The sequence below is a fragment of the Chaetodon trifascialis genome, chromosome 14 (assembly GCF_039877785.1).
Source record: "Chaetodon trifascialis isolate fChaTrf1 chromosome 14, fChaTrf1.hap1, whole genome shotgun sequence".
Taxonomy (NCBI): domain Eukaryota; kingdom Metazoa; phylum Chordata; class Actinopteri; order Chaetodontiformes; family Chaetodontidae; genus Chaetodon; species Chaetodon trifascialis.
The window spans coordinates 21,211,846-21,234,142 of NC_092069.1; the positions used below are offsets into that span (position 1 = coordinate 21,211,846).

A 22,297-nucleotide genomic window follows, 5' to 3' on the forward strand; every position below is an offset into this window, starting at 1 on the left:
AAGATATGTGCTTTAAGTAATTAATTTATCTTCAATTTTTGTGATGAAGTAGATGTAATGAATTATATCTATTTGTAATTATTTGAGAAAATTGTTTACAGCTTATTAGGAAGAAACAACAAAAATGTTAAGATTTAATCAAATGTGCTAAAAGAAGCTAAACAAAATGTACACAGAAAAATCAGACATTAAAAGCTATTATTTTTACTGCCCATTTTCACTCATAGTTACTCATTTTGACCAATAAAACCCAAAGTAGTGAGTAACGTTATCAGCTGCGGTTGAAGCGCGCGCTATCCAAAACACATCCCCCTGTTCCGACGTCACTTCCTGGATTTAAAAATGGCGAACAGCGACGCTGAAGTCTGTAAATGAAGTGTGTTTTGGTGCATGTCAGCCTGATTTTCTGGACCTGCCGGGACGTGAAACCACCTCGGATGCAGCGGTAGAAACCAGACCGTCTCGTGTGGAGGCTCGAAAAGTAAATGAGCTCGTTTTTCTTCGCTTGTTCGCAGTCAGACGATAAAATACGCAGCCGCTCAGCCTCAAAGTGTTTTCATTGTGTAACAGTGTTCGTACATTGTCGTCCTGCTGCTTGTTTTGTCGGAGAGCAACTTTTACAGAAAGGAAGGAGCTCATCTTAAAGCGCTCGTATTTTAGCCAACGTGAAAATGAGCTAACGCGCTCGTGAGCTAGCTCGTTAGTTCCTGTAGTTCCTGTAATGTGAGCGTTGATGATGAACACAGAGGATCCTGCGCGCAGTACGTGAAGTGTCAGGTGTAAGAAGTCTTGTGCCAACTCTAAATGCACAAGCAGTGACATTAAAATGCATGTTGGAAAAAAAACTAAGCATCTATGGGAGGAAAAGCTGATAAAACACCAAAACTAGACCAAATGTGTGACAAAAGGAAAGTACTGGTGTTGATGTGTTAAAACATTATTATATCATTTCTGATGATCATTAGCAGTTGTGTATCATATATTGTCCATGTCACTTCGCCTAAGGAAGGACATTTTGCCATTACTTTGCTTCACTTTGTCTACCAAATGTGTGCTATGGATCAGTAATAAATGAATTTAAAGGAGAGTTATCTATGCATTTAACTCTTCATTTGCTTTCTCCGTAGAGCTTAGCCATGAGTAGTCGAAGAAAGAGGGCCCCTCCTGTGAGGGTGGACGAAGACGACAAGAAGAGGTTGAACTGGAACATGCTGGAGGACCGCAAGAATGAGGCGATCCAGGAAGAAGACCCAATACCACCCTGCTCCGCTCTTCCTGTGGACTGTGCTCCCGGCTGCTCCTTTCTCTCAACCAATGAGGACGTCGCAGACGCTGCCTGTACCAGCTCTGTCCGGTTTACGGAGGAACTTCCTGGTACGTCATCGGACGGCGCCTCTGCCTCAGCCTCCCTGGCCCTCATCGTGGAGCCAGTTCTGAAGCTGGGCCACATCTGGAAGGCGCTCATTGGGGAGTTTAGCGTCCGGCCTGCTTGGATCCCATCTGACTGTGAACAGAGAGCTTTCACGCTCCACAGGGTGGGTGACCAGCTCTGCCTCAGTTACAGCAGCTGTGAGGACAGCACAGGGCAACAGTGGAGGCCTGATGAGGACACTTGCACAGTGGAGTGCAGCCTCAATGTGATCCCGCTGGAGGACCTCGACTGGCTGCAGAAGAGGAGAGTGGTGCAGCTCTGCCACCAGGCAAAAGAGGGAACAGTCAAGGTATGAAGGGATTTCAGGAAAGACAGGATGAAAAATCTCTAGCATTTATGGTGATACTGTGCGTGCAGGGCTGCATATTTAGATGCATTTCATATAAACATGACTCTTATCTTCAGAATGTGTAGCTTCAGTGTTGTTTGTCAGTTAGCAGTCTTCTTCTGCATCAAATTTCATCTGAAGTAAACAATGAAAACATTCCTCTCTGTATGTCTGTATACTTAGAAATGGCAACACTTCTCTGAACTTGTGATTAGCTGGTGTGCGTTTATCTGCAGTAAAGTATTGTTTGGACATTTTACCTCCTTAGAACATACAGCTAATGAGAGATAAATATGGAGAATGACACGCAAATAAAGACCACATCTGGACCTGAACCCTGAACCAAGGATGGTGATACACAGACAGCACCTCAAACCTCTAGTCTACGAGATTTAAGGCACCAACCTCAATAATAGATGATTTTTCACATACTGGCCTGTCCTCTGCTGTTTTATGGCTCACAGTGTTAAAAACAGTCTTCATTGCGGTTGTGTGTCTGCATCGGGCAGGTGGGGATTTACTTGATGGAAAGTGGACTCGGGAAGCCTGAGTTCCTCAGCGAAGGCAACGCTCGGCTGAAGAAAGCAAATCAACTAATGCAGAAGTTAATGGAGTATTTCTATGACTTCATTATACCCGGTGAGGCTCTGGTCTTAATGTGTAATACCTGCTGTGATCCAAGTTCTCAGATACAGTGACAGCCTCACTGTTAAATTTAATAACACACTAACATCTCGTCTGGAAAATTATATTTCTCTGCTGTATTTCATACATAGAAGTTGTAGAGAATGATGAGGAGGAATGTGACACCGACCTGGAGAGGCAAAACGTGGAGGAGCTCTATGATTACGTCCGACATCTGCACCAGAGAGAGAGCCGAGAGGTGACCTTTGACGTCCAGCACAAAGCCCTCATCCCTGTTCTCAGACCCTATCAGAGCCAAGCCGTCAACTGGATGCTGAGGAGAGAGAAATTCAGGAACGCTTCACCTAAAGGTACAGCACGCGCTTCTTGTCAGGTGCTGCGTCGCTGCCCTGATTCCCTGCTGCCCTCTTGACAGGTGGTCATAATCAATATTCCAGTTCATCGTTTGTAAGAGATGTAAAGCTTGCAGGAGAAGGCTGGACCAGTGGTTTGCACTTAACTACAAATCATGCACACACTTCACGGTCAACCATTCTCTGTGGTGTAACACACATGTTCAGACTCATAAGTCTCGCTGTTCCTTTTCTTTCTCTGAAACTGGAACCAAGAACCCGGTTTTAGTAGCGTTTCTGAGCAGTGCTCAAATTTAGCTTCAGGAACTCGGATCCCAAAACGTTAAGAATTCAGCAGAAACAAAAGCAAAAGCTCATGCAGTGGAGGACGATTGAAATTGTCAATATTTACCATTTCTTTGCAGAACAAACGCTGCATTTCCTCTGGCGGGAGTTGATCACTTTGTGCAGCAAGAAGTTGTTCTACAACCCTTTTACCGGCTGGTAAGAACTTGACTTTTTTTTTCAATTCTTTGAGCAAATTAAATTCCTTTCACCTCCGTTGTGTTGGGTCAGCAGGAGAGGTGTCTTAGGGTGTATTCACACCTGCCTTGTTTGGTTCGAACCAAACCAAACCAAAAACATCGCTGGAGCGGACCTTTTGGGCTGGTGTGAATACAAACCAATGAACACTGGTGCAGACCAAACAGCCGGACCGAGACCCAGCTGGAGACGTGGTCTCGGTTCAATCCGAAGGAGCCCTGGTGCGGTTCGTTTGATATGTGAAAGCGACCACGCTTTTTTTTCTAAAAATTATATGCCTTTTTGGACGCAACAGGCTCCCGTTGCTGCAGGCGTTACGTGGGCATTATGGGAAATATTGTTTTGATTAGTTTGATTGTGCCAAACTCCTCTGATGCTCCAAAAGTTCTGCAAACGTTTGTATCTGTATGAAACAAATCAATATAAGCACGAGTGCAACACGCTGAATCTCCATAATTTTCATAGTTTGCCCTTTTTATTTTACCGCATTACCCCGCCCCTGACCGTTTTGTCCAACGATTGGACGATCTTTGCACATGTGGGTTTGTTGACAAATTCTGGGACTCTTGCGAAAATTGCAACGTGAAAAGGAAGCGCACCAAACCAAAAAAGAAACATTGTATTTTGGTCCAAACCAAAGACGGCGGACCAAAGGACTTTCCTGGTCTGAATACGCCCTTAAGCTCGTATCTCAAAACCTCAACACATCAAACCAGAGCAGACCAGAACCAGCATGACTGCTCTTTGCTTTCCTTACTTTTCACAGATTCATTTTTTTTAATACATTACAGTGTTTTTGGTTTTCACCAGTTTTTCTTTTCCCCCCAGCTTAATCCGAGAGTTTCCCCTGGCCGGTGTGGAGTGGCCTGGTGGGATCTTGGCTGATGAAATGGGGCTGGGAAAGACGGTGGAAGTTCTGGCTCTGATCCTGTTTCACGCTCGACAGGACCTGGAGCAGGAGGCCCTCACCCTGCCTGTGGTGAGGATCAGTCGGCAGCTACAGTTAAAAATACAGACGATCAGCTTTTTCATCTCTTCTTTGTCTCTCTTTACTTTCACCCTGTTACAGTCATGGATGATGATTAACAGTCATGGGAATATTTGTATAATGTAGGATTTTTGAGTGCTGACATATTTAGTTGAACATGCTGTGTGCAGGCCTGGATCAAGAGGGCAGGGGGCCCTGGGCACAAATTGTTGGAGGGTCCCCCGAATACAAACACACATGGACCTCCATCAGCTCCATCTCTCCTCCTCAGGTCCATCTTTTCTCCTCATCTCCATCTCTCCTCCTCAGCTCCATCTCTCCTCCTCATCTCCATCTCTTCTCCTCAACTTTGTCTCTCCTCCTTTTCTCTTTTACATTTTTGTTTACTGCAACCACTTCTTTCACTCATTTTTTTTCCTCCAACTACTTCTCCGCCATCCGGAGTTCAGGCCGAGCTGACAATTAATGCTGGTGTGTCGGGCTGCATCGAGGCCGGCCTTAAAAACCTGCAGCCCGGGTCAGGTTGGTTTGTAATTTTCAGGCCCATTAGGAACTCTAGCCCAGCCCATCCTGGACGGCTAACTATGTGTGGGGAACAAACAAAAAACTGTTGCGCTGATCAGCCCCCACTAGACACCCGTTGGTTGGGCCCGTGCCCATAAAGCCCATTGGATAACCTGCCCTTGGCTCTGTATAGAAGGCATCAGCCACATTGTGAAAATCTAAAATTGTTTATCTCTTTTGCTCTTTCAGGGAAAATCTGTGAATTATTTCGTACCTCCTCCTCCCCTGGAAAGAAAGAAAGTTGTCCGCAAGATTGAAGTTCAGCCCAAACTGAAAATATCGTACCCAAGTATGTCCCTCACCGTCCTCTCAGACATCGCAGCTTTTACTGTCCCTGCAGTGTGACTCAGATGTTTTTACGTTATTGTTGTGCAGCTGTGCGTGTCATGCTCCTCACCGCAATCATGGAGATGAGATCTGGCAAAGGAGCCTCCGTCAATGCCATCTTCACCTACATCCGTGCCACTTACGGTTATGACCTCTTAAAAAAACGCAACCACATCAGGAAGACGCTGGAGAAGCTGATAGGTGAAGGGCTGGTGGACCGGGTCAAAGGTCGAGGCTTGGCTGGCTCATTTAAGCTGGGAAAGAACTACAAAGAAACAAAGAAGATGTTATCAGGAGCATCCAAGTCTGTAAGAACAAAGACCTTCAAATATAAGCGTTTTGTGCTACAAATATCGCTTGGATGTATTATTGAACTTTTGTCTGATTTCTGTCTTTGTTAGAGTTGTAAAAACACAGAGAGCTCGCCCAGAAAGACGTTTCAGAGACGAGCAAAGGAGAAGGCAGAAGCAGCTCTGCAACACTCTCTGACAGAAGATCAAAGAGACCTGTACCCTCCTACATCTGAAGGCCTTATACCAGAAGAAATGGAAACAAAGAAGGAGTGGGATGAAGGTCTGACCGAGAAAGCAGATCAGTCAGATGACGCGCTGGATTCGTCCACCACAGCCTCACAGACGGCTCAGGATAGGTCAGATACGCAGGACGTGCCCGGAACGGATGATCCGCCGGATGAAAGGGGAGAAGCTCCTCAGCTTGATTCAAATGAGGAGACAGAAACCCCCACCAGAGCGTCGGTCGTCCCTTTCAACACCCCGGACTACCGCTTCGAGTGTATCTGCGGCGAGCTGGGCATCATTGACTACAAGGCTCGCGTCCAGTGTATGAACTGCCAGCTGTGGCAGCATGCAGACTGTGTGAACTACAAAGAAGAGAGCCTTGAAACTACACCGTTCTACTGCCCTCACTGCCTGGTCTCCATGAAACCCGTCTCCACTGGTGCCACCCTCATCATCTCCCCGAGCTCCATCTGCCACCAGTGGGTGGAGGAGATCAACCGGCACATCAGGTCCTCCTCACTGCGAGTGCTGGTGAGAAAGTGGTTGGATGTTTGGTAGATATTTTTTTTAGCCCCGCAGTAGAAATGTCTCGTATTACCATCTTCCTCTCAATGTCTTCAAATGTGATTACTTTTCCTGCTGCTGGTTAAGTATTGATTTGGCATTGGCTGCAGTTTATATAAAATATTTAGCCACGCTAGCGTGATACGGACGCCTCTTGATTTTGGTTATCCCTGACTTCTCCTCAAGCACCACCAGCAGGTCAAAGTTCTTGCTTGTCCTGTGAAATATCTCAAAATCTACTGGTCAGAATTTCTCCAGTGCTTTGGTTTCTGACCAATCAGCTGCAAAACTAATGACATTCCCATCAGTCTGAGCTGTACTTTGGTTTTAGTGCTAATTAGCAAATGTTAGCATGCTAACACGCTTCATTATTAATGCATGTACACCCTTCTGTTCTCTCATCCATTGTGGTTCTCTCACACGTTGATTAGCAGTTTCTTGCACTTCTGAAAAGCTCACACTGACAAAACTGTTCATTTTAAAGTACTATAGCTGATCAGTGGGACCTCTTCATCTCAGGTTTATCAGGGCGTGAAGAAGCATGGATTCATCCAGCCACATATGCTCGCCGAGCAGGATGTGGTCATCACCACCTACGACGTGCTGCGGTCAGAGCTTAACTACGTCGACATTCCCCACAGTAACAGCAAGGACGGACGCCGCTTCCGCAACCAGAAGCGCTACATGGCCATACCCAGTCCTCTGGTGGCCGTGGAGTGGTGGCGCATCTGTCTGGACGAGGCCCAGATGGTTGAATGTCCCACTGCGAAGGTGAGCTGAGGGGAAAGGGGTTCGTGTTTATCACCATATTTCAATACTTTTAGTATTTTATATTACCATGTTGATCCTCATCACATGGTTAGGGATGTCAGAGGTTGTACATAAGATGTCAGACTATGTATTTTATGTATTATCTCTTGAAAGTGTCTATTGAAAGTTTATTTATGCTCCATTTAATTTCACTCTCAGGCTGCAGAGATGGCTCTACGTCTCGCCTCTGTCAACCGCTGGTGCGTCAGCGGTACTCCTGTCCAGAGAGGCTTGGAAGGTAGCACCAAAACGAAAACATTACACAGAAAAAACAAAGCCCAAACAGTCAAAGTGGGCCTTCAGTAAGAGGCAACCTGATTGGTCTGTTAAACCCAATTAAGACATCAAAATGAATCTCTAAAGTGATGTTTTCTCTACAGATCTGTACGGCCTTGTACTTTTCCTGGGAGTTGACCCATACTGGGTCAAACACTGGTGGGACCAGCTGCTTTATCGCCCTTACCGACGTGGAAACACAGAGCCGCTGTACTGTGTAATTGCTCAGTTGTTGTGGCGATCGGCTAAAAAAGACGTCATTGATCAGGTAGGACGACGGAGGCTCTGTGTGTGCGTGGCTGTGTTTGACTCTCAGGTCTTTTTGGTGATCTTGTCCCTGTCTTTGCAGATCCAGATCCCCCCTCAGACAGAGGAGGTGCACTGGCTGCACTTCTCCCCCGTCGAGGGCCACTTCTACCACCGTCAGCACGAGGTCTGCTCCCAGGACGCTCTGGTCAAACTCAGGAAGATCTCCGACTGGAGCCTGAAACTCGGCAGCCTCGACCGCCGCACTGTCAACACCATCCTGTGCCCGCTGCTGAGGCTCCGCCAGGCCTGCTGCCATCCACAGGCTGTGAGGGGGGAGTTCCTGCCTCTCCAGAAAAGGTAGATGACACTTGTGTTTTCAGGGCGCTCGTAGGCGAGAGGAGAGGTCTTTATGTGAAGGCAGCTGCAGCGCTTCATTAACAATCTAGTTTGACTAAATAGAGAATCCGGTCATAGACTCCAGCAACCTGCCTGGCAGTTATACAGTGTGCATGTGCGTTTATTTAAAGCTGACCCGCTCTGTGTCATTTGCATCGGAGGGTTTTGTTGAGCGGGTTTCATCTGTGCTGCGCCTCCCCTCCCCAGCACCATGACGATGGAGGAGCTCCTGAAGTCCCTGCAGAAGAAATGTCGAGTGGAGTGTGAAGAAGCTCACAGACAATTGGTGTGCGCACTCAATGGCCTGGCTGGAATCCACATCATCAGAAGTATAAATCCCCACTTCTGTACTTGTGCTCCCTCTGCTCCCAGTTTCCCATGGGAACCAGTTCAAACCAAACACAAGCCATGATCTCATCTTTGTGTCCCCCAGCACTTTTTGTACTGAGCTGTTTTGTTATGTCTGTACATATAATGTGGCTGAGGGCGCTGGGGTGTTTTCTATAGCACGTCTCATTAGCTCCACATGTGACGGACAGACTGACTGATAATCAGCGCTTCCTTTGCCACCTGCAGATGAGTTTGGAGAGGCGGCAGAGATGTATAGAGAAGTGCTTCGTTCATCAGAAGAGCACAAAGGCCGACTGAAAACGGATTCATTGCAGGTATCCGACTTCATCCCATTCACGTCTTCTCCACATGTCTGCGATTAACATATGAAGGGTTTCATTTCGAGCGTCATTGGGTTTGAAATCGAGTTGCTGAGCTCTTTTAAGTTTTTGCCTTTGACTCATGATGGACGTGATGTGTCCTTTTGTCCTCACTGCAATGTCTTTTTGACTATCATGGTAAAACAGAGGCTTCATGCTACCCACAATTTGATGGAGCTGCTGAGCGCAAAGCATCCTGGGATACCTCCTACACTGAGAGACGACCGACTGAGTGAGGAGGTAACACATGAATTTTCCTCTCAGAGCAGTTTTGTACGAGAAATTGCCGATTCTGGGAATGAATTACGTCCATCGTCTTCTGTGCCTCTGTAGGCAGAGCAGCTGCGACAGCACTACATGACCAAATACGACTCCGAGGTAGCCGACGCCCATCAGAGTCTGCAGCCGGTGCTGCAGAACATCAAAGAGCTGAAACGCAAAGTGAGCACTGCTTTCACGTCGACGCTGAGGCAAACTGTGCTTCATATTACAACAGAAAATCTGCCACATGTATAGAAACTTGATGTACTCCTGATGTGGTGTTAAGTCAGTGTTAGCAGACAAAAACAAATACATTAACTTGCATTTAAACCAGAGGAAAGATAGGTTGTTAATAGGTTGAGTGTCTCTGGACACACTGAAGTCAGATTGACTGTACTCTAATGTAATTCTTCATGTATGAAACTGATCAAAATCAAATTATAAGTGTTCATTTTTACACAATACTCTAATGGTTAGAATTAGAAGGAAAACATTAAGCTGATTAACTTCCTTTCCTAAGGTCAATCTGAAGTCTCCCTGGTGGCTGGATGTTGTCCAGAGGTCGATCCGGTGCTCCACCGACGACGATCTGGTGTCTCGCATCAAGAACGAGCTGACGTCCAGCTACAAACAACAAGCCCACAAGCTCTCCATGGCAGACAAGTAAACTATTTACTCATTTAAATAAAGGACAACGGTTAATCCTCACACAAACATGATGAATGCAAATGGGGCCTCCCGCAGGTTCCGTGACGCCCACGGTCTACAGTTCCTACTCACGTCACAAATGCAAGATCTGTTGAAATCCCAGAAGACTGTGCAAGACGCGGTGAAGAGACTTGAAGGCCCTGCGTCAAAGAAAGTGATTGACGAGGCCACCGTCTGCCACCTCAGGCCGATGAGGCTGCCACTCAATAAGTAAGACATGAGCATTTTTGGCTTGATTTCAGGAATTTATATCCTTATTTTGCCTTAAAATACACACATTATAACCTTTCATCTTGGCTTTTGAATGTGTTTCATAAGCAGTTCATATAAATGTTAATAATAAATAATATTCTTCTCTTGTCATATTCTAGTTGTGTTTTTTGCAAAGCAGATGAGCTTTTCACAGATTATGAGTCCAAGCTGTTTTCTCACACGTGAGTAGGACAATATTCTCAGACTCAATCAATCAGATTGCAGGAAAACGTAATGGTTGACTTATGAGGAAAATTCCCTGACAGGGTCAAGGGTCAGACGGCCATCTTTGAAGAAATGATCGAAGACGAAGAGGGGCTGGTGGACGACCGTCTCCCCACCACCAGCCGAGGTCTGTGGGCAGCCAGTGAGACCGAGCGCACTCTGAAAGCCATCCTGTCCTTTGCCAAAGTGAAACGCATGGACCTGGAGCTGGTGGAGGAGGGCAATACTTTCATGGAGCTGTTTGAGAACTGGAAGAAGGAGTACAAGGTTTGTACAAACCCTCTCTTCATTTTCAGTAACAAGATTCCTTTACAATCCCCCTCCAAGCGAAACATTCGTCTGGAGTGAAAGCTGCTTCTGTCCCTTCTTAGGTGCTGCATGAGTACTGGATGGTGCTGAGGAATCACGTGTCGGCCATCGATGAGCTGGGGATGGCCACCGAGAGGCTACGCGTGCGTCTGCCCGATGAACCCAAGCCCAAACTGCTGCACATCATCGAACCACACGAGGTGAGTTAAAGACAGCGAAACACGTCTTACAGCCCCAAGTCCAAAAAAGTTGGGACGCTGTGTAAAACATAAATAAAAACAGAATCCAATCAGCTTTCAGCTTTTTCTCCTGGTGTCTTCTTCTGCTTCATTCTTCTGCCACTCAAATTTTATTGCTCCATAATATTTTCTTCCACTTTCTTTTCGCCTCTTTGGTGAACTTGCTTCTTTCTTCTCCCTCATTTGCTTCATGGAAATCTGGAAACAACGCAGCGCCTCCTGTGTTGTTGGTAGTTGCTGAGGGAAACAGAAAGTGATCCGGCTGTCTTTGCGACAGCGGCGCCAACAATACAGTGATACCACCTGGAAACGATGGGGTCTGGGGGGGACGGGAGGGGGCGGAAAAGCTGTCTGTTTCCACTTCAGAACTAAACTTGATCTGCGGGGTTGCTTCACAGCAAAGACCGTTCTGTGCTGTCCAGAGTCTCTTCATCTGGAGATCTCAACCCAAGCTCTTCCTCCTCCTCCAGCTCGTAAACCCTTTGGCTTCGTTTAGCCGAGTTCTGTTTTTGGATCCTTTGACTGCAGTGTAATTTATGTAATGAATATCCTGACTACTCTCCTTACACTTTTGGTTTGGTCTGCCTTTAACGTGAGCGACTGCAGGCCCATCATGGAGCCTCTGACCCTGCCGTGCTTTTTGTTGTTGTTGGTGAAAGTTTCCGAGGTTGTAATACTCTGCCTTAACTATTTTTACTGCATTCCTGACCCCTGCCCTCGGTTGTTTTGCCTCCAGGTGGAGCAGAACAGAGTCAAGCTCCTGAACGACCAGGCAGTGGCCAAGTCTCAGCTCCAAAAGAAGCTCGGCCAGTTTCTGTATCTCACCAATCTGGAGAAGGTAATTTGCATTTGATGGTAACTACAAAGCACATGCGTTCTTTCCCAGCTCGTTCAGAGACTTCATCTCAAACCGAGCGGTGCGATCTCACTCCAGATAATGTGAATTCCTCTGTTCCAGTCCCAGGACAAGTCTACTGGAGGGCTGAACCCAGAGCCGTGTCCCATCTGTGCCCGGCCCCTGGGACAGGAGGTGAGTCGGGGTTCACATTAAGCATCAACAGTCTTTCTCCAGATTGACTCACCTCAGCTTTGAATTGATCGGCTGAAAGATGTGTTTCTGACCTAAAAAGGCCTACATGTTCAGAGGCACACAGGGACTTTTAACTGATTATTTACAGTCTAATTATATTGTATATACAGTATTGCTGTCCCTCTGGCTCTCTGTTCAGACGTACTTTATTTATCACATCACATCACAATGCACACTACATGCACACGCCATGCTTCTTGTGAAATTATTTCTCCGCATTTGACCCATCCTTGGTCAGTCCTTTCTCCGCGGCGGACCAGGAGCGGTGGGCTGCCAGCCGACAGCGGCGCCCGGGGACCCAGTTCTTTTTGTCACCATTGGTCAGGAGGTGATCTTGTATGTTTTTAGTGGGCGTATTTTTATAGTGAACATGGGAAGAACATGCAAACTCCGCACAGAAAGGCCCTTTTCCTCGAGATACGGGGCAGCAGGCACCAAAGGCATGGTGGAAGACACGCCCCCAGCGCCCACAGCACCCCAGATGGGAATCAAACCCGTGATCTTCTAGCTGCGAGGCAACAGTGTCGCCGCTGCTCCACCATGCCACCTAAGCACATCAAGCCATTCTCCTCTTTTTAGGAGTCACGTGGTCTCTCTCTCTCTCTCTCTCTCTTCCAGTGGGCCGTGCTGACCTGCGGCCACTGCTTCTGTAACGAGTGCATCGCCATCATCGTGGAGCAGTACAGTGTGGGCTCAAGGCGGCGAGCCATCAAATGTGCCATTTGTAGGCAGACCACGTCCCACACTGAGATCTCCTATGTGTTCACCACCCAGTCGTCCAGCCAGGACCAGGACATCCCGGTCAAGGTCAGCCAGCTACACCGTCCTCGTGTAGGATTTATTTTTCATGAAGTCAGTTATTGCTGGACCTGGAAGCTCTGATTATTTGGTTCTTATGATCATAGATGTTAGTTATGGCCCTCACTTGCACTCATTAGAGGATTATATGCTGATTCAAGCCTTGTAACGCATTTAACTGTCATTGAAGAGAGCTTTGTTCAGGCTGTTGTTTATTAGTTAACACTGTAGTTTAATTTCCCCGTGTCTGTCAGGGAAGCCACTCTACCAAAGTGGAGGCAGTGGTGAGAACACTGAAGAAGATTCAAGTGACCGACCCCGGGGCCAAGTGTCTCGTCTTCTCCACGGTAACTGTAAACTTTACCCGCTCTGTGAGATGGTGATTTATTTTGACCGCATCGAGTTTGGATGTGACCCAGTTCGTTTCCTTTTCTCTCCGGCACAGTGGCTGAGTGTCCTGGACATCATTGCGAAGGCCTTGTTTGACAACAACATGGAGTTCTCTCAGATCAACGGGATTCACAAATTCCAGGTTTGGGTCTTAAACTTAAATCTTAGACATAAACACAAGCTGTTGTGTCACTTTGTAGATATCGCTCGATTAATGCACTCACCTCAAATTTCCAGGAGAATCTGAGTTCCTTCAAATATGAGGAAAATATCAACATCCTCCTCCTTCCTCTCCACACGGGCTCCAACGGCCTGAACATCATCGAAGCCACTCACGTGCTGCTGGTGGAGCCCATCCTCAACCCCGCTCACGAGCTCCAGGCCATCGGCAGAGTTCACCGGATCGGCCAGACCAAGTAAGAGGCAGGGAGTGAAGTCTGTCAGTGGACAGAAGAGTTTCAACCAGGAACTTTTCCAGCACTTTAGACCTTCAACATGGCGATGTTTTGACCTATGTGCGGTAAAAACCATAACCCTAATTTAATGGTGCAGCTCTTCTAGACGTTCCAAATATTATTAGCCTGAATGCATCAAATTTTGATAGTGAAACGAGTCATTTCATTATCCACCGTTTTACAGCTGCTGCTGCTTCTATAATGTAAATCAGTGAGGTAAAGTCTTTTTGAGCCAGTGTGCCTCATGTGAGGTTGTAGTTACACAGTTTGGCCACTGTGTCTTTGGCTTCCATTCTTGGGGCTTGGTTGGATTAAGACTGCAAGGCCACAGCTGCACCACTAACAACACTGCTCTGATAGTTTGTTCTGCACTGAATGCACAAACCTTCTTCACACCAAACGAAGCTGTTTTCTGACAGCATATTCTGCGATATCGCAGTGAGAGAGGCAACAATGAGGGAGTAATCGCTGTCAGTCTTCAACTGTTTTCATAAACAATCATTTCAGCCATCTCTCTCAAAAGAAACATCTTCAAATGTGATTTGCAAATGTTTGGTTTCATCTATAATAGTAAATAAAATGTCTTTGTGTTCTTAAAAACGCTGAGAAATTTTCACTATTTTATACACAAAATGATTAATTGTGAAAATAATTGTTAGCAAAAGAAATGATCGAAGAGTTTTCATGTAAACAAATATTAAGTTCGCATTCAGCATTACTCACCAGAGCAAGTCTGATAAATGTGTAAATGTTCAGTGTTAGCCTCCATATCACACCTTCGTTCTCTCTGCGTCATGTCTCCTCTCTCTGTCCTCCAGGCCGACGTTTGTTCACAGATTCTTAATCAAATCCACCATTGAAGAGAGAATGCAGGCAATGCTGAAGACAGCAGAGAAGAGGTAAGAGTCACAGAATAAAGGAAATGTATTAAAAACCCTTAAATTCAGTTGACTGAAAGGACTGATCTGATCAAAGCTTTTTTTTTATTCTAGCCACACCAGCGCAGCCATGAAGCACTCAGAGGCAGCTGTACTGACGGTAGCCGACCTGGCTGATCTATTTACTGAAGACACAGAACATCTGGAGTGAATCTGAACGCCTGCATACACCCGAGCTCACTCTTGATTTTGCACTTTTTATATAAACGTCCTCATGCTAACAGATGCATTCCCAAATCGATATTTTAGCAGGTCTCTGACAACAGACGACGTCATGTTTCTTAACTGTGTGTACTCAAATCTTGGATCTCTTTGGAGTCTTTGTGTATTTGGCTCTCTTGTCATCATGGTTGTAACTGATTCAATAACTACTTCAGCTCTTCGAGTACATGTTTGATGATCCCGTTTGACTGTACAGTACTGGTGCTTGTGTGAACCTAACGTTAAGCATATGCATTTATATACGACTTCACTGTACAGTAAGTTGAAAATGGAGGAAGACACGCGCCGAAATCACATCAGCGAATGAAATGTTCTCACTACTTTCAGGAAATAAAAGGCAGGGTGTCAGCCTGCTGCCATGACCAGCGCTTTTCGTCCGGTGCTTTTATTGTGGTTTATTTCTCTGTAGTAAAAATGGAGGCAGGAAGGAGGCCGTTGACCTTTACAGCAGAAGTGAGAGATTTTCTTCTTAAAGCTATTTGTCTGCTAAAACAATGCCAGACAATCCAGCCCAACACTTACGCCTGTCTTATTTGCAAGACAAAAAAGCACAAGATTCAGTGTCTTGGAAACTAATCTTGTAAATTAAAGTCATAAAAAATGTGAAGATGTTTGCTGCCTCATGCTGGCAGCTACCTTTTTCTGATATTACCCCTTCAAATTGTCAGGATGACTTCAGCGGGCCTGTGGCTGTTTTTCTTAAGTTTCTCCTCTTTCAAAGCTTCTTTTTTTTTAAATGTGATGAAAATAATCTTTCTCGCGTTCGATGCTCTAGTGTTTTATGGTCTCTTCCACCACACACGTACACTCACAGGTCTTTGGCATCGGGACTGAATTGCCCTTGACTCATAACGACTTTCTTTTCGCCTGACTGACTGGGATTCCCGCACCAGTAAAGATTTTAAAATGTCCAGACAAAGGATGTGGAGAACAAAGAGTGCCAGCCCAGCGCTGTTGTTCCTCTTTACATGGTTACCAGCCTTCTTGTTGCTCCCTGTAGTAAGAAACAGTTGTAAGATGTTTACTAAGAAGACATCACCGCAGTAGGCGGTAACATGCGTGTTACCTTGGACTCCCCTCAGTTCCCCCTATTCATGTGCGGAATCTCATTGTTGTTGGGGACATCATTCAAGCTGGTGTTTTAAGGCCAGAGGGAGGCTCCCAGTTCATTAGAGCTGTGTTTCGAGGGTTGGAGTAAGAGAGGGGCACTACGTCTTGTGGTGACAGCGACCCGCGGTGAATAGTCCCCAGAGGATTCACAGAGTTTCAGGGAAAGCGCCAAAAGGTGGTGGAGCGGCTGAGCTACGAGAGACCAGAGGGAGAGTCCTGGGAAGATGGCACCTGCCAGTTTGGTCTTTGCCTGGTCACTGCTCACCGTGAGGATGGTCACCTCGGCAGTGTATCTGCAGCCCGAGGAGGAAGGTGAGCTCACACCACACGACCGGGAATGAAGCGTCAAGGGTTGATAATTATTGGTTTGATATGGGTTTTCCTTCTTTCACCATTTAACTTTCAACACAAAAGCAACATTATAATTTGGTATTTAAGCATTTCTCAGTGGTGAAAGAAATATTTAGATACTTAATTAAGGTAAAAGTAGCAATATAATACAGTTACAGGTAAAAAGAAGTGCAAGCACACAAGTAAAGAGTAAAAGTACTCATTATGCAGCAGATTTCTATTATTACAGAATAAATTCTTCTCATTATTATTGATGAATAAATGTGTACAGACCTTTTAATGTCATAGCCAGTCGAGGTTGACCTGCTTTATGCATTGTTGAGTAGTTTAGTCCAGTGTTTCCCAACCGCTGATCATCAGGTGTGCCGTGGAAGATGATCCAATTTCACCTGATTGGTGCTCTCAGGCGTAGAGCACCAATCAGGTGAAATCTTCCTGTGTGTCAATTCCTGCAAGAATATGAGCATTGTGTTCAACTAAACAGGCCCAGATTTCACAGCAAGTAAGTAAATTGAGACTAGATTTTCCTCATATTTCAATAAATATACTTTTTGTGTATATTTTTGTTTGGTGGTGTGCCTTGTGATTTTTCTAATGTAAAATATGTGCCTTGGCTCAAAAAGGTTGGGAAACACTGGTTTAGTCTATAAACGTGAGAAAGTGAGAAAGAAGTAGCTTTAGTAGTTTGTAGTTGTAGTTTGAAGATGAAGTGTAGTGAAGTACAAGTATCAAGTAGCAGATTCTGGATTGGTTTTATTAGTCAAGTGTGTTTGCACATATGAGGAATTTGACTCCAGTTGAAACATTTCAATCAATGTAAACTCAAAGGAAAAAAGGCATACAGCTCAACGAGGACAAAAAAAAGACAAAAAGACTGAACAATAAGTTAAGTAGTGCAAAAATCTAAAATAAACAATATATACAAAGAATGATGTGACAATAAACTACAGTGAAATTTACAATGTGCAGGTTTTCATGTTGACAGTGAAGAATGTACATGTTAAAAACTGCTGTAATGGATTATAAATGAAATATACAGTACTTGAATACATGTAATATTCAACTATTGACATGGCTGGACATTCTTAGTAAAATATATGAATGGTTTATGAGACTTAATTAATGTAATAATACACAAAGTAAATAAAAATATCTCTATCTGGAGCCTGAAAGAGAGAATGGTAGAGAACCAAAAGTGCCAAAAAGGAGTAGAAATTTTAAAAATCATCAACATCTATTTCTATTTTTGTGTGAGATTTATTTGTTTTTGTCTTCTTTCTATTAGAGCTCAATGAAACTGTCATTTGCACCAACGACCATATGGAGGTGATTATTCCCAGTGCGTTTTTCCTCAACAAAGAGCCTCCAGTTTACGTAAGTTCACACCAACACAGCTCCAAAGTATTTTCCCTCGGCGCAGACGTTGCCTCGTCCTGACATCCTAAATAATGTCGTTTACAATTCTCTTTTTTTCCCCATTGTGTGTTTCATGTTTAGGTTTGGGATTTGCATCTAAATGATCCAGAGTGCCGCGGCGTCGAGGTGGGAGACGACTACGTTTTCAGCATAAAGACAAACCTCTCAGACTGCGGGACCATCATGGTATCGCCTTCCATCTTTGTGCTCGGCGTTTGCATTAAAGTCTGTGACAGCTTGTCAGTCAGGCCTGCAGGAGTCAAACTAATCAAAGGATGCACGTGAACTCAGACATCCAGAACGAGCCTTAACAAAGGATGAAGACATCAGCTTTAAACAACATGAAGACAAACTACGCTTGCTATCTCCATTATTGACAGCATGCGATCCCCATCATAATAAATCACCTATTTTACGATGTCTGAGGTTGTTGTGGGAACCGCTGCCACCCAGTGCTGCATCTTTTCAGAGCCAAAAAAAGGAGCAACTTTAGTCACTTTACATAACAGACAGATGACTTGAATAAGACCAGACCCTTTTGCCACTTTTTTCCCTGCAGTGACGTAAATGTGCACTGTGAGGCTCTGTGTTCAGATGGCCACGATGGAATTAGCTCATAGCAAGTCTAATAAGATGGACAGAGAAAGGCACGTACCCTGAGTCCAGACAGAGAGGGCTGAGGAGAAAAGATGGGGGGTGGTGCGTATGTCAAGAAAGAAGGGCGGCGTTGTTCCTTTTGCCCATAACGGCGCAGGACCTTATTCAGAGCAGCAAGGGGACCCTGAATGGCCTCCTAGGTCTAAATGATCAGGATTTACATGGAAATGATGATTATTTGTTGATGTCCACTGAATAGGAAGGCCGTTAATCATTAGCCAACTAGCCCACTGATGATTTTAATCCATCCACTCTCATGGATTCCAGCTTTGGGGAGGTTTAAATCCCCACTTCAGCACACGAGTGTCCTTGAATCGCTTGCTTGGAATGCATGAAGGTTCTTCTTGTAAAGCGAGCAAAAGGTTAACACAGCTTTCAGCAGGGAGGAAATCTCCCAGTGCTCCACCTCAGCACTTTTACAAGTTTTTTTTTTTGCTCCGCGGCTGAGGAAAGTAAGCCTGCTCCGGATTAGGTGGCTGTTGCTAAAGCAGAAGAATGCCACAGCTGTCAATCTTGCTTTCACCTTGAACTTAGAGTGTTTGAAACCCGCTGTCAGAGAAGTGAGTGAATTGTTGGGTTTAAAGGTCGGCCATTTTTTATTGAAACATGACAGCGTCCTTGCTCATGTGTCAGCATTTGTGGGACGCGGAGCCTTCGTGTTGCCCAGTGATAAGTGCAAATACCAGTGAGGTTCTGCGGTGGAGACCTGGTGCTCGCCGCTGAGACCTGTGCTCACGGTGGGGGGGCGGTGTGTTTACCAGGAGGTAGTAAAAGATGTCTCGAATGTGAGAGCTCAAGGTAATTCATCCTGCTCAGCCACTACAGAAGCCGGCCTCCGTCTGCACTCAGCAGGATCCCAGACAAACAGTGGACGCAACCTTTTCACCCGTCCCCATTTTACGGTTTCACCTACGTCAGCTGCCAGCAGTTGAATATTGAGCAGTATCACTCACATTTACAGCGTGTCAACAGATGATAGCTGGAGATGTCATAGCTTGAGAAAGAGGTTACGTAAAGGAACCTCAGCTGCTCCTTTTTAATGTGATTCTCACAACCGGGAGATGCTGCAGTTGCGTCCATCTCACAACCACATTCACACACATCTCACACAACCCCAAAACAAGTTGGGACGCTGAGTAAAATGAAGCAGCCTGTTTCTAACCACCTCAATCAACTGATATGATTAGTCAAATGTCTCATTTAGTTGACAGAGAGAAAATAAAAAGCGTAATTTTCTGCACTGATGAACAGGTTAGTGTAGGAACCAACAGAGTGAAAGGATGTTGCTGCGTGCTGTTTAAGTCCAGAGAGCCACGAGGCAGCTGAGTGTCATTCAGGGTCAGTGGGTCACCAGATTTGCTGAGGTGCTGGTCGGGTTTCCATCAACCAAATTAAATGAAGATACAAGATACCTGACCTCTCCAAGCTCCTTTTCACTGAACATCCATGCAAGACTTCTGAGGCGGTTCTCACAGAAAACAGCACAGAGGATTCTTTTATCGGCAAAAAAAGATCAGCAATAATGAATAAATGATGAGTCAGATCTAGAAATGAAACGCACCTTGCAGATTAACATCTCTGACTTGATTCTTTTCTTGATTATCTCCTCAGGCCTCAGATGATACGCACATCATGTTCATAAACACTATACACAACAACGATTCAGACATTATAACGAGAAACTACATCAACATCACCTTTGTTTGCCGCTACCCCATCAACTACATGGTCCAACAGCCCAACGGTGAAAACATGATTCGAGTGGACGTCAAGTGAGAGTTTATCTTTAATCTAATGTAGATTTGCTCCTGAAATGATTTGCTTTAACACCTCCGATCGTCTCCACAGAACCATCACTCTGAACACGGAGGATGGGAACTTTTCGGTGTCGATGTTGCTGTACAAGGATGAAGCCTTTGAGGACAGATGGACCACGGTGCCATCACTGACACTGGATGATGACATCTTTGTCAAAGTTTTCATGGTAAAACATCCTTTACTGTGTTTTTGAATTGTTTTTATTCTTACTTTTTAATGGTTTTTGATTCACATGTGCATCTTGCATCTCACACAGACCTGAAGATTGTGTCAAATGTAGTTATGCACATTTTTACAAATGCAATATTAGGATTAAATTGCCTGACAAAGCCTTTGAAAACACATTAAAGCATTTACAGTATTCTCAGTATTGACAGCTATTTTTGGGTAAGGTTAAGCATGTTGTTACAGGATGTTAAGCAATATGTTGTGCGGCGGGATGTTCCAAGCGATGCTGGAAAGCTAACACTCCACCCGTGACCTGACGGTAATTTGAGTGTTGTTATAACCTCTTGGTCCAGCTGTTGTTTACATACTGTCAAATCATCATTTTGCAGCCTAGTATGGGAAAGTATTAACTGTGTGAAGCATGATTTTACTGTCACCTGACCCTGTGTGTCTCATAGATACCGGCTCACCTGATGCTGCGTATAGAGAGATGCTGGGCGACACCCACCAGTGACCCATACAGCAATATTCAGTACACCTTCATCAGAGACAGGTCAGCACTCGGAACAGTTTAAACAAAAGCAGTTTTTATGTAATATGAGCAAATAGGGAATAATGGAGTTTCATTGTTAAACCTGTTCTTTTCCATTTGCAGCTGATAAAGTAAGAATGCATGGGTTAAGATTTCCATATTCTCCCAAGATAGAAGATGATTGCGTGTTGAAACCGGCTTAAGGCGAGCTCTCTGGCCCTGTTATTTCCCCACACTTGCAAGCAGCTCTAAGTCCTCTCACAGGAGAGCTGTTGAAATCTGAAATAAGAGAATTTGTTGCTTGGAGAGCTGGCCAGACAACAGCTCTCAGAGCCTGGTCATGTGACCCCTGTCTGAGAGGCCATATGCGTTTCAGTTCAACAGCTGTGCATGTCCTTGACAACCAGGCAGTATTTGGTACTGTGAGGAACAGCAGAGCAATGAAATGCCGGGGGGAAAGAAAATACTCAAGCAAATCCGTCTCTCGCTGTGTTGAATCACTTCGAGAGTGTTTACATTATTTCTCAGCTCTGCAATTCATCACGAGCTGAAATCTGCTCCTTGTCTCTATTTTTAAAGTCCAATGTTTCATCCTAGATTAAATCTCACTGCCACCAGGCCTCCCTGACTTCTTTGTCTTCCTGCCGTAGCTGCCCGGTGCTGTCAAATGAGCAGACCCTGAGCGTGCTGAAGAATGGCCAGGGTCCAGAGGCCATGTTCAGGATACAAATGTTCAAGTTTGTCGGCGGCTCCTACACCAACGTCTTCCTCCACTGCAACGTCCAGATCTGCCACAACACCGCGGGGCTGTGCCAGCCTGTGAGTGAGCTCACGCTGCACCCATTCCTCAAACCGGTCGTCAGAGGCCAGTTCAGACTAGTAGCCAACTATATGTGCAGCTTATGTCCTTAATATAGACCCATCAGCCTGGAAATGTTTTCCAGCCACATGAGCTTGTGGTTAAACTGTCTGACCTGAAGACTTACAGCATCTTTCTGTCATGTTTCCACCATGTTTTTGCCAAACAGAACTGTTCCAGTGAAGATGGTTTAATGAGGATACGGAGAGACATCCCTCTGTCCCATACAGTGTCTTATGGACCAATCAGACGGCTGCTAAACAATAGTGAAAAGCCCAATCTGAGTATGCGTATTCACCTTTTACATATTCTCTGTAGCTCATGGATTTTAAAGCTTTGTCTTTTAAACCATCAAAGCTTAGTGATTTGTGTACTCAATTCACATGCAAAGTGTGGTTCCACCTGTGTCCTTTCCTCTGTAGATGCAGGCGGAGTCCCTCCTGTGGAGACATTTGTCCTCGGGGGACTGCTGGTCGTCTTGTTGCTGATCACAGGCGTGTTTGGGAGGCTGTGGCTTCGCTCCAGACGTTTCTACCCAGCGCGGGAGGCGCAGCTCACCCTGTCCAACATACACCACATCTCAGAGGTGGCCTCATGAATGAGGCGATCAGGGACCTTTTTCAGCAAAGACATGGACAGACAAATACATAAACATGTACAAATACAAACACACATGTACAGGTGTGATTTATGATAATAATCAAAGGCTTGTTTCTCCTAATAAAATACATTTCTTGAACTGTAACAAACTGACTTAATAAAGGTCTCCCTCAAGTGTTTTTGCAGATTTTTTTTTTCACTTTGTTGAAAAAGTACA

General features: G+C 45.2%; 2 protein-coding genes across 2 annotated transcripts; both read left to right on the forward strand.

Moving 5' to 3' along the window:
* The first annotated feature begins 325 nt into the window (after nucleotides 1–325).
* On the forward strand, nucleotides 326–14,938 carry shprh (SNF2 histone linker PHD RING helicase). The gene is made up of 30 exons (XM_070979160.1): nucleotides 326–481; nucleotides 1,128–1,721; nucleotides 2,270–2,399; nucleotides 2,537–2,755; nucleotides 3,163–3,241; nucleotides 4,109–4,259; nucleotides 5,022–5,121; nucleotides 5,208–5,467; nucleotides 5,561–6,208; nucleotides 6,761–7,012; nucleotides 7,211–7,289; nucleotides 7,432–7,595; nucleotides 7,677–7,933; nucleotides 8,180–8,301; nucleotides 8,549–8,637; nucleotides 8,830–8,922; nucleotides 9,016–9,123; nucleotides 9,464–9,606; nucleotides 9,688–9,861; nucleotides 10,023–10,085; nucleotides 10,170–10,395; nucleotides 10,500–10,637; nucleotides 11,413–11,514; nucleotides 11,635–11,706; nucleotides 12,385–12,573; nucleotides 12,819–12,911; nucleotides 13,010–13,096; nucleotides 13,192–13,370; nucleotides 14,228–14,308; nucleotides 14,402–14,938. Exons 2-30 carry the CDS (start codon nucleotides 1,137–1,139, stop codon nucleotides 14,496–14,498), a joined length of 4,980 nt encoding a protein of 1,659 aa, XP_070835261.1. The 5' UTR covers nucleotides 326–481; nucleotides 1,128–1,136; the 3' UTR covers nucleotides 14,499–14,938.
* An 802-nt stretch (nucleotides 14,939–15,740) lies between these two features.
* Nucleotides 15,741–22,259, forward strand: LOC139342737 (pancreatic secretory granule membrane major glycoprotein GP2). Its single transcript, XM_070979982.1, has 9 exons — nucleotides 15,741–15,991; nucleotides 17,316–17,404; nucleotides 17,528–17,632; nucleotides 19,715–19,875; nucleotides 19,952–20,087; nucleotides 20,548–20,642; nucleotides 21,272–21,440; nucleotides 21,650–21,764; nucleotides 21,903–22,259. Exons 1-9 carry the CDS (start codon nucleotides 15,904–15,906, stop codon nucleotides 22,076–22,078), a joined length of 1,134 nt encoding a protein of 377 aa, XP_070836083.1. The 5' UTR covers nucleotides 15,741–15,903; the 3' UTR covers nucleotides 22,079–22,259.
* The last annotated feature ends 38 nt before the right edge of the window (nucleotides 22,260–22,297 follow it).